At 42.5% G+C, this 10,773-nt stretch overlaps 1 protein-coding gene across 1 annotated transcript; it reads left to right on the top strand. All coding sequences in view use genetic code 11, as the record gives it.

Moving 5' to 3' along the window:
* Positions 1-10,773, top strand: EGR_08335 (Coiled-coil domain-containing protein; the record flags this gene model as incomplete). Its single annotated transcript, XM_024497584.1, has 17 exons — positions 1-30; positions 174-293; positions 338-777; positions 813-935; positions 982-1,165; positions 2,084-2,430; positions 2,571-2,760; positions 3,439-3,512; positions 3,606-3,759; positions 4,847-4,931; positions 6,110-6,201; positions 6,288-6,314; positions 8,177-8,284; positions 8,353-8,508; positions 9,384-9,541; positions 9,617-9,967; positions 10,512-10,773. The coding sequence occupies 17 exons, from the start codon at positions 1-3 to the stop codon at positions 10,771-10,773; spliced, it is 2,901 nt and encodes a 966-aa protein (XP_024348007.1).

Below are 10,773 nucleotides of genomic sequence, written 5' to 3'. Positions count from 1 at the left end.
ATGTTTGCCATAAAATGGATGCAAAGGAATGTATGTTATGTTAAGAACTTACGTATTTGTTAGAAACAATATTCCGTCTCCAAACCAGATGATATGGAAATACGTATCAATGACGATTTTACTCACTCAAATGCACGTATACTTCAATTTAGTGGTAATTTTTTTTCTCACAGAATTCACTTTGCACGCCAACACTGAAGCCACATGATTCAGCACTTTTAAAGGAAATAATAGGCGGGATCGATTCTAACTACTTCTCCTTGGCCGTCGATTGCGTTGAATATGAGATACATGTGAGCTTTTTGTATTGCGGAGTTTTTGATTGCGTCTCCTTTAGCAAAATCTCGCCCACCAATACCGCGACCAAAAGGTAATAATGAGCCGCGTGGAAGCCCTAGAGAAGCAAAGCGATGCCGTCTGTCGTCAGCTATCAAGTCTCATCTTAGAGAAACAGCCCCAGTATCAGAGGGAATTGAAAAATGTCGTTCTTTTGCAAGAAGTCAATGGTGCCGCGTACGAAGAGTGCATCGAAGCCCGAAGATCTCTGGAAGTCCTCTTGAAGAGTGTCGTTGAACGACGAGCTATCGTGATCCGCAATTATAAGCGACGTTTTCGACTAAAACGCGTGTTAGAAACACTCAAGTGTATCCGGTCGCTACAGAATAGTGTTATCGCCCTGAACAAATTGATTGAGGAGCGCAAATTTTGTGAAGCGATTTCACTGCATCGACAGAGCTGTCAAACGACCGAGGATTTCAAATCCTACACCTGTGTTGAGTACGTGTCACACATTTAATTAATTTTTTTAATAGTTTATTGCAGCAGTCCTTGCGTGCGGTTAATCACAAGATAGATGACGCTCTCGATGGTGTTCTTGCTGAAAGTTGCGAAAACTTTGATCCGATTGAGTATGCAGCTCTCCAAGAGGCATTCGAGTAAGTCGCATATTGGATGGGTCTTTCAGAGACTGTGATTTGATAGACGTCTGGGAAGTACAATGACGACGGTGGCTCAATTGCAACTTCACTATACAACGAAAATACACGAAAGAGCCGCGGCGATTTTAACAGGATTTTATGGAACAGCCTCCACGGAAGATGCCAAGCATGTCACAGAATATGAAAGAATATGTGCGGTAAGTGAATTAATGCCGGATGATAATAGGGTAGAAAATCATGAATTTGACGTTCTTTGTCTCTTTTTCAAACACTATAAATACTAGCGGTGGATCTTAAATTTTTCCATATCTGACTGAGTGATTGACTTGTGATGAGAAGTGACCTTTGAATTGGAGCGTTCCTTAAGCGACTAATCTCACGAGTCTTTTCCTCTTTAAATGACGCACTACTCACACTTTTAAGCCATGCTCTACTTTATCCGCAGAAGACTATTTTATGTGTGGTGAACTACGGACAAAATTGTTTACGTGCTAAAGATCGAGAATCAGCTACCGGTAGGACCTCTCTACTAAAAAAACTAGGGAGAATGGAATGGAATTTTCTTTAGAAAGAGCCAGGGCTGATGAATTAGTGAGAAAAGGGTAAGACCTCATACGGCGAAACTTAGCCCTAAGCCATTTGGCCCCATAGTGATAGCTGTCACCTTTTCTTGGCTCCTAGTGATCAAATGCTAAAAAGGAAGATAAAAGTGAGGGTAGAGCAAGAGTGACTAGATCTAGGCTGTTCAAAAGTGCGATTTTCCGCAGGGTTGTGCCTTTTTGTAAATGGACTATATTATTGTAATAGGCGATTGTCTTAACGATGATTTTTATCACCTTACGGTGTCCTAATGCTGGTGAATAGTGCCTGCCAATAGTCGTAGTATGCAAGCGGAAATGCAGTCGCGTACATTTTGCATATTTTCGGCACTTTTTGATCACAACAAATGGTTTAGGGAATGTTTTCACGGTTAATTTTTCATCCTCTTGGATTAACAGTTTTTTTGCGTTGAAAGCACTTGACATATCCGCTCCTAGTTAGTTCCGACTGATCTGGTAGTTTCAGTTGGTTCCCCTTTTTGAACCGGCAGTAGTAGTAATGTCCCCTAGTGTATTAACTCTAACTTCTTGTGGTATCCGTTTTAGAGTCTCCCGGCAACGACCTTGGTGACAGCCCTCTCCAGTCTTGCCAAATCCCTCTGGACCATCCTAGTTTGCTACCACCGCACCGCATTGTGGCATGAAAGCGCCTCTCAGCGCGGCCACGACGGCAACCACGATGCTGCAACAGAGAATGATAGGGAAGAAGCCATCCACACACCCGAACTGGTCTGTCAGTGGCATGGCTACGTGGCCTCCAAGTTGGGACTCAATCGGGGTCGTGTGTGGATGGACTTGGTATCACGAGTTCGTCCCTTGCTCAGTAGCATAGCCACCAACTCGAAGCAACTCACATTTGAGGAAATTGTTGCCACGTTGAACATTGTCAACCGGTACATTTTTCGACGATGTCAATTCTGCTACCATCAGTGTCACGCTCAAAATAGCTTCTTAAATCGGGAAACCTTTTTTACACCTTGAGACTTCTCAGTATGAGGTTTTGCTAACTCATTTTTCTTTTGCTGCCTCTTAGGCTAGTTCGAGTTGGTGAAGAATTTGCAGGTCATATGTCATTCGATCTGTTGGAGATGTTAAAAAACTCCACCCGGGGCTTCTTCGGGGAGTTCCATCGAATGCATATGGAGCGGCTGCGACTGTTTTTGGATCATGAGGGGTGGGAGCATGTTCCTGTGCGACCTGGATTCTCGCTTTTTGATTTGCATGTAAGCCGATATTCTTTTTCTGTTTTCTGTTTTGTTGTATCATGACATTTGAAAATGCTCATTGAGAGAACATATGTCTAGGAACGAATTTACGGTGTCTGACTCATCCAGAGGACACCAAGTGTGTTGTAGATCTGAAAGTATCTTTGTCACCTGCATACCTACGTGCTGGAAGCCTAGTAACAAAGGCGATAGTCAACGCTATTTGCTGCTGTCAAAGAGGCTGGAACGTGGGAGACAGGCAAAAGTCTGTATAGCCCAATTTATGATTTAAGCAGATATTATTCTGAGCGTACTGTGTGGCCACCCTTCTTGAAGACAACTTAAAAAAGACCGTGCACTTTTGTAAAATGCTTGGAATTTTTTATGTGTTTGCATTATAAAGCATGGGCACGATACTACTCATTACATGATATGAGCATTAAAGCAGAGGGTAAAACCCTCTTTCGAGTTGTGTGCAAGTGAATGAATAAATCAGAATTGACGGATGTACATAGCTCTAGGCGGTCACGACCTCCAAGATTGGAGAAGCAATGTAGAGATTAGTTCCAGGGTATGGAAGACTGTCAGCTGGTGTTTTAGACATAGAGAACCAGATTGATGAATCTAACTATATGAATACTGGTCATCATATACTGCTTACTGCGAAACTTGGATTTAGGTAAATATACATTTCAGGAATTCCACACTCTTACTGACCTTTTCGCTCCCAATGGGGACGCATTCACGGCTATCGAACCCGGCGTTTCTGGGTAAGCCAGTTAAGTCTAGTTTATTTATCTCAATTTACACATTCGTCTGTTCAAATACACTTTAGCCTCTTTGGGTGGCTCTCTCTCCTTTAGATCTCCGTCGCCGAGCCGTGAAAATCTCTTTAAAGAACCCTACGACTGCCATTTCTTTGACCTGGGACTGGATGATTCGAAAATTGATCAAAAGGGTTCTTTGGAGAACGATACGGAATTGCCGGTAGATGGGACTGTTGTGGGAGAAAACTCGGTTGGTTCGATTATGCATTTACTTCGGGATACGTATATCGTGTTCATTGACTTGAATGGTTCTACTTTATGCCGTTGTTATTCATTCAATAGTATGGTAGCACTAGAGCCAAAAATGATCGGACACAGTCGGTTTGAAACATTGTGATAGAATGTCCATTTATTCGATACTTCCGCAAAGTCCCGTATCAACAATTTTGAGTAATATTTTCTTCGTTGATTGCGAGTACTACGATCGAGGTGTCGGGAATGTTTCTTTTTAGACTTTTAAGTGACTAGTATTTGACTTTATAAAGTGCCACGTAATAGCCGAAGTTTTCATGTAAATTATATGGGATGTAGAGGCCTAGGCGATACAGATGGAGGATTAAAGCTGAGTTCGACTGACATAATATGCAGCATATGAGTTAACTCCGGGACGTGATAAGGCAGGCGACTCTGCAAGCAACTAGAGAGCCATAAAAGAGTGCACAGGGGTTGGAAGGTTATTAGCGTAGGTGAGACGAGTGTAGCCCCACACTCCCATTGTATGTAACATTGGATCCTGTTAATTTTCCAATCAGAGTAATTAGGAGACTAAGACTTTGCTGACGTGTATGAGTAATCTGAGGGATAGGTGTATGTGAATGCGACTGCTGGCTGACTACCGAAAACGCATGGCAGTTCCACTTCCACGCATTTGTAGTGCTTTGCTTGGTCTTAGTCTTATACTGATTATTAACACATTTAAAGTTTATCTTTACATACTACTGGCCAATCAGGGGAATCGAATAGAAATGTGGATTTTGAGATGTTCTGAAGTGTTTGGGTATTCGACGTGATAGTTGGCGTCTGAAAAAGACCGCGTAGATACTTGGAGTTTAAGCACATATCTTTCATGTCGTCCCACCACAAATGTGGAATTACGTATATACTACAATGAAAGATGTGTCGTGTTGAGGTGGTGGAAAGGATGTGAGAAGATGCTCAAAACAATGGATGGACTGAGAATTACTTTTTTATTTATACCATTCTTTGGAGTGATGTAGCTTTGGGCTTCGGGGATAGCATTGAGGACGCTTATCAATAACTCATGATGCTATTTTTAGGACCAGTTGACGCCTTCCAAACAGGTGGCGGCCTCATCAAGTCCGATACTCGCCAGCACAACAATAGAAGTTTTTCGTCTCTTCGGTAAGTTTATACGTTGATGAAATCCCCCAATATCTAGTGTCTGGCTTTTTCGATCTGGTTTGCTAAGTTTTGAAGGTTGAATTTTATATCAAGTCAATTGTACGCACAACAACTTCGATGTTATAGCCTAATATGGTAAGAGTTTAAAAATTATTCTCATTTTTTTTTAATGAAAAGGAGGTATTGGAAGGTGTAGAAATTGGTAGTAATCTGGGCTGCGGACGTGGTAAGAAATCTGAATCTTATTTTTAGTCGTTTATCTTCTGCGACATTGCTATAGCACCCGAGTTACCCTTGACGGCTTTATAAGAAACACTGGTGAACATGTCATTAGTTATTGCCAAACAGTTCACCAGGAGTGCTCAGTATGTAGAGCGTTGCAGACGGAATTGCTCACCGAGCAATCACTCGATGTAACTTGAATATGCGTAAGCGATTATTGTGAAATCGACAGTGGGGGAAATGACACTGAATTGGAAGCGGGGGTGGCAAACCAATGCAGGAGTATCTTTATTGTCAGCGAAGGGAAAAGGCTGGGAGTCTAGCAGCATTGTCCGGGTCCCATGCCAACGGCGTAGTCGTTGAATCGGCACCACTATTCAAGGTGTGCAACATTGAAAGATTAAAAACGTCACTCAAAATGAACTTTGTGTCTCATAACTTTTGTAGTTTTATTTGATACGCTGGAAGTAAAGGTCAGAATAGTAATAGAGCGCATCTGAACGAAATTTGTTACTCTTTTTTGGCAACTTGCTTGTCCTTGTCTTTCAGTGCGATAAGAGTTGCCACCACGGGATTAAGGCGGCTGTCACTCAGTGAATACAAATGCATTAATTATCTTCTTATAAATAAGAACTGACATTTATGTTTTAAACTTCATCAGTGATTTATTGCAGCCAGTTAGCATAAACTGGTAAGTGACACGTCACACATTTGTGACACACCGGGTTGGGTAATATAATTGGGTCGTACTGTCTGTGTGGCGCTGGTGTTGAACGGCTCAAGACAGAGTGTAGTCAAATTTCTAGTCCCTTGCTTTTTCAATGTCACCCCCCAGCCACAAGTTCATCCTTGGTACGCAACTTCAGGTGATTGGGAAGGACCCAGCTCTAACAAATGGCCGAGATTTCATTAATTTATTGAGCCTACAGCCCTCACCATGTGTCTACTTTTTGTAGGTCGCTATCTACAAATGATGCGTCTATTGCGACCCATTGCTAGTGAGGTGATGCACTGTATTGGTCAGATTTTTGACTACTATCTATTCGTGGTGAGTTTGAACCAGGTCTTTTTTTCGTGGTAGACATCTGTCTTTCTTTTTCATCCCAATAGCTTGCTTTATTTACCCCTTTGTAGGTCTACAGTCTCTTCGGGAAGTCTTTTGTGAGTTTGACTTATTTACAACATGAAGTGCTAATAGGAAATTAATGGGTCATGGAAAAGAATATGCTTGGTGACATTTCATGTGTGTGATGAAATATTTGGCTTACACTTTCATCAATTGCGAAAGTAAGCACACATGTGCCAATTACTGGTGACTATCAATTTGTCGTTCCTCACTTCCTCCACCTGCGTCATAAAAATGTTTTCTAGCTGACTTTTGATTAGAGATGACTTTTATATTTTCGATGATTATTAAATAAACGAGGTCATTGGCTAAGTTGGATGGACCTACTATCTGCTTTAATCCACACTTCTATGGTAGGTGTCGCTTCGTCCACAGGAAGAACAAAGTATATTGTGGACGAAATTATTCACATATTGAGATTCTTCACCTTCTGAAGGTTGCACAATTGCGCGGAGATCTACTCTACAAAACTGAAGCGTGTGCAAAATATCATTAAACATTTCATGTCATTCGTCAATCACATCATGACATGTGGAATAGGCTGCCAAATGGAAAATGCAGGTGATACGGAAATGAAGTTGGCAAGCTGTGGAGTTTTAATTGACTCCTAGAGACAAAGCATTCTGCAACAGTGGAACTCCTAGCACGTTTATTTCGTTGTGATAGGATGTAAATATTTAAAAGAAGAAGCGTTTTATGTGGATAAAAATAAGAAAATAGAAAATGAATGAGAAAACTGCGGTAGACTGAGGTCCAAGTAAGGAAAGTGTACCCTACTCTTCGATAAGAAAGTGTATCCCCAACATTAAAACTTCCGATTATTGAGTCAGTTAGCTTTCTCTTTTCAAGAAAAGTTTCGATAGGTAGGAAGGGTGTCATCCTCAACCTCTTTTCTCAATTCATTACTTTTATGTTGTTAGGATGTGAGTAAAAAGCTTTTCTCCCACAATAAACACGATGTGAGGGAGTCAAAGAAAGCTGGGAGAACTCACACAGAATTGGCAGAACTTGTGATTTTGCTACGGTAGAAGTGTGTGTCAGGTCGCAGTCTTCAAAAGGGGAGGAAATTTGTGATGATGGGTCTTTTTTTGGCCCTAGTTTGCTCTTGTGCATTGGGTTCCCTCCGGCTGTCTACTTATTTTCCTTCCTTTGCCGTTTCGTTTGATTGGTTCAATGTTTTTGGTCGTTAAATGTCACCACCGTCATTCTCATTATGCTTACCTTCATTTAAGCCCCATCTGGATCGCAGAGAGGGTCTTGCTTTTGGATTAAATTCGGTTGACAACGGAACTTCTTCCTCTGAAAATCAACAATGTTCTACTTTTTTCTGTTTAGCTATTTAGTAATAAGACGATAAAGCGTATTGGGCTCTCACTATTAATTCGGCGACAATCCAAATAGTTTTATGGAAGGATCACAAATCCATTGTTTACACGCACTTGTGGTACTTATTTATATCGGAATGAGTTTTAGAATTTTATTAAGTTCCTAAAAAATAATCTTCACATAGTGCACACTACATTTCTTTCATCACACAGGTTCCTTGTGCTTCGCTAATACAATCGTTCCAATTCCTGTTCCAAATCTCATTAAATTTCCTAACACAGTACTTAAAAGGCTGCATGACACCAATTTTACCAGTCTCCTAGCTCTTCTACCCCAATTGGATACTTTATATCCAAAACCTGATAACCTCGTGAAAAATATGATTTTTCCCTGATACTTTAATTGATGGACCTATCGGTCGTTACGCGAAAATCATTAGACAGGTTTCATAATTGTTTGGGAAAATAAGCCATTTCACAATCTCTAGTTTTCAATTGACAATCTGATTCAACGAGTTGATGGAACCTAGTTTTCTTATCGAACGCTTTTCCAAATTTTCGTCATCTCACAGACGCTGAAAGAGGACGCAGCTCAGCTGCCGGAGCGCCTGAGAAAAACTCTTTCACGAATCTCTACTCGTCTCATTGCTCCGGCTGGTCACTCTTGCGTGGAGAATGGAGTAAGTAACCGTCGCAAATGGGATCTTAATCCTGTTCTGACGATGCTTAACCACACACCCAAATTTAGAGTCGCTTTGTGGTTCCTGACTGCATCCTGAGCACTTCCAATCGGGATACGATGGGTGCCGATCAGATGGCAAGCATGGAGGATATCATTAACCATCTTCGACGGCACCTTGTTGGTGTGGAATCCTTGGTCTTTTTGTCCAGCGTCCTAGAAAAGGTAAGCCACGTTTAACTATGTTAACTACCCCTCTTAAATCCAATTAAAAGGGTATTTTTTGCACTTCTCGTAATAGATGGTGCACAGGTCATGGCCAGTTAGGATTTGATGGCAGCCAACAATGGTAGTGAGTGCATGCCTACATACGTGCACATGTGTAACGACGTGTGATGGTGCATGTTCTTTGCAATAAGAGCATCAAACCCGAACTCACTAGCATTTACTCGTATCTACAGAAAACCACAAATGCAGCACGATGTGGCAATAGGGTAGTCAGCTGCTTAGTCGTAAGATGTTTGGTCGAATGATGTGAGTGTTGCAAAGACGGCTATGCTTCATTGCGATCGTATTTGTGGTGATTCCTAGCGTTCCCAATCCACAAACCTAGTAGTAATTCCTGTGAACATTAATGCAGCACTTGTAGCTCTCGTTTGATCTTGAGCGTCTGGTTTGTGCACAATCTGTCCTGGGATAGCATGAGAGATGTAAACTCTGTGAAGTCGGTGATCACACTTTAGTCACACATGGAAATTTGCAGTTCCAGTGTGCTTAGTACGAAGGTAGAAATAAATTGTAGCCTAGAGTGACTCAACCGCACTGACAAGCCTATCTACGGTGAAGCTTTTTAAGTATGAGCTAAATACTAAGACGAGTGTATGAGTGTATCGCAAGGAAGCTTTGTCACAAAAGAAATGCGATTTTCACTGTTTAAAAGATGCTGTTCTTTGATATTTTATGCTCTTAAAGATCATGTTTTGATTTCGATGCCTGTTTTATGAACTTGCGGGAGAGTAAATCGGCTGATAGCTTAGCTGAGACGAAGATTTTACTTGCCGACATAAAGTACATGCCGAAACTATATGTTGTTTTCACAGGATCTCCTTCCCCACCTTCGAGACTGTCTCCCAGAGAGCAAACGTGGTCTCTTGGACGCATTTCGTGACCAATCCCTCATCACAACCCTTGACGTCCGGGAAGCTACTGCCCGTCACCTCGCCTCTTGCATCTTTCCATGTCTCCTACTCCTTGGTGGGTGAGTTTCGGACGCCTTAGTAATTTGGGTGGTGGGAAAGCATCCAGTAAGAAACATATATTTCCTCTCCTCCAGACATCCAAACCGAAATTCCTTGGCAGACAAAGATGCGGCACATCTGCTACGGCAAATGGTGGCGACGAACCCCGGTTGGGCATCAAATACGGTTGCGACGGAGCCCAGTGCCTATCTTCAGTCATTGAACGCGGCGATATCACGCTTAGCTAGTGCTCTCAAGGCCCTCCCCCCACCTTCCATTCCTCCACCGGCTATGCGCGCTCTCTGGATGGGTGCTATGGCGTGGATCTCTGCAGAGCTACTGGAGGGACTGGCTGGAGTGTATGACTGCACGGAAGAGGGACGCAGTCAAATGCTCCTTGACGTACAGTCGGCTGCTGTTCTATGTGAAACAGAATCGGGCATAAGGTTTGTGTTCTCCATCTCTTAGTCTTCCATCTTGCGGGCATCTGGGACCGCCTGTGAAGAATAGATCTAGACTCCAAAAGGCCGTTATTTTATCGTTAAGAGGTTGATATTCGATTCGACTATACCATAGCATCTCGATAGCAGAAATTCTGTGGACCCAAACTCGTTGTCGGTATGCGTTCAATCGGTTGACTACTATATAAATGCAAGAAAATATGACATTTCGGCTCTATAGAGCTTGTCTCTGATTCCATTCGGATACCCTTTGCATCTGCGGCTATGATGAAAGATTCTAGTCCATTCAGACCTGGAGCAAAATAAAAAAAACTGGCAGTTTCGGCCATTAAGACCAAATTATATTAGATATTCGGTCTTAAGTATCCCTTTCCCCTTTCCGTTCTCCCTCAGTGCTAGACTGTTTGTGAGCCTGAACTCGCGGGTTGGTTATTTTCGAAGATGATGCCAGTCCATGAAAATCGGGCAATTCATATTCATCCAAGTCCGTGAATATCTCTTTTTCCCTTTTCTCCTCTCAATGCTCTAGACCCTTTGTGAAGCTGAACCTGTTGGTGGACTACATCCAGGCCTTCTTCGTGCCCACCCGCGAGTGGTCTAATTGGCTGGAGAGTACAGGAGTGCACCGCTACACACAGCGTCAAAGTCTGGGCCTGGCTCATTGCCTCGCCCGCGGTGACAAGCACGCCCGACAGCGTCTGCTTGCCGCGGTGACCACTGTTTACGCTCGGCATCAGCAATCCGTACTACTCCATTCTGGTGTTGTCGGTGGCTCTGGAATAGAGGCTTGA

This window comes from Echinococcus granulosus, assembly GCF_000524195.1.
Source record: "Echinococcus granulosus chromosome Unknown EG_S00103, whole genome shotgun sequence".
Classification (NCBI taxonomy): Eukaryota; Metazoa; Platyhelminthes; class Cestoda; order Cyclophyllidea; family Taeniidae; genus Echinococcus; species Echinococcus granulosus.
This window is presented reverse-complemented; position numbering and strand designations above follow the sequence as displayed.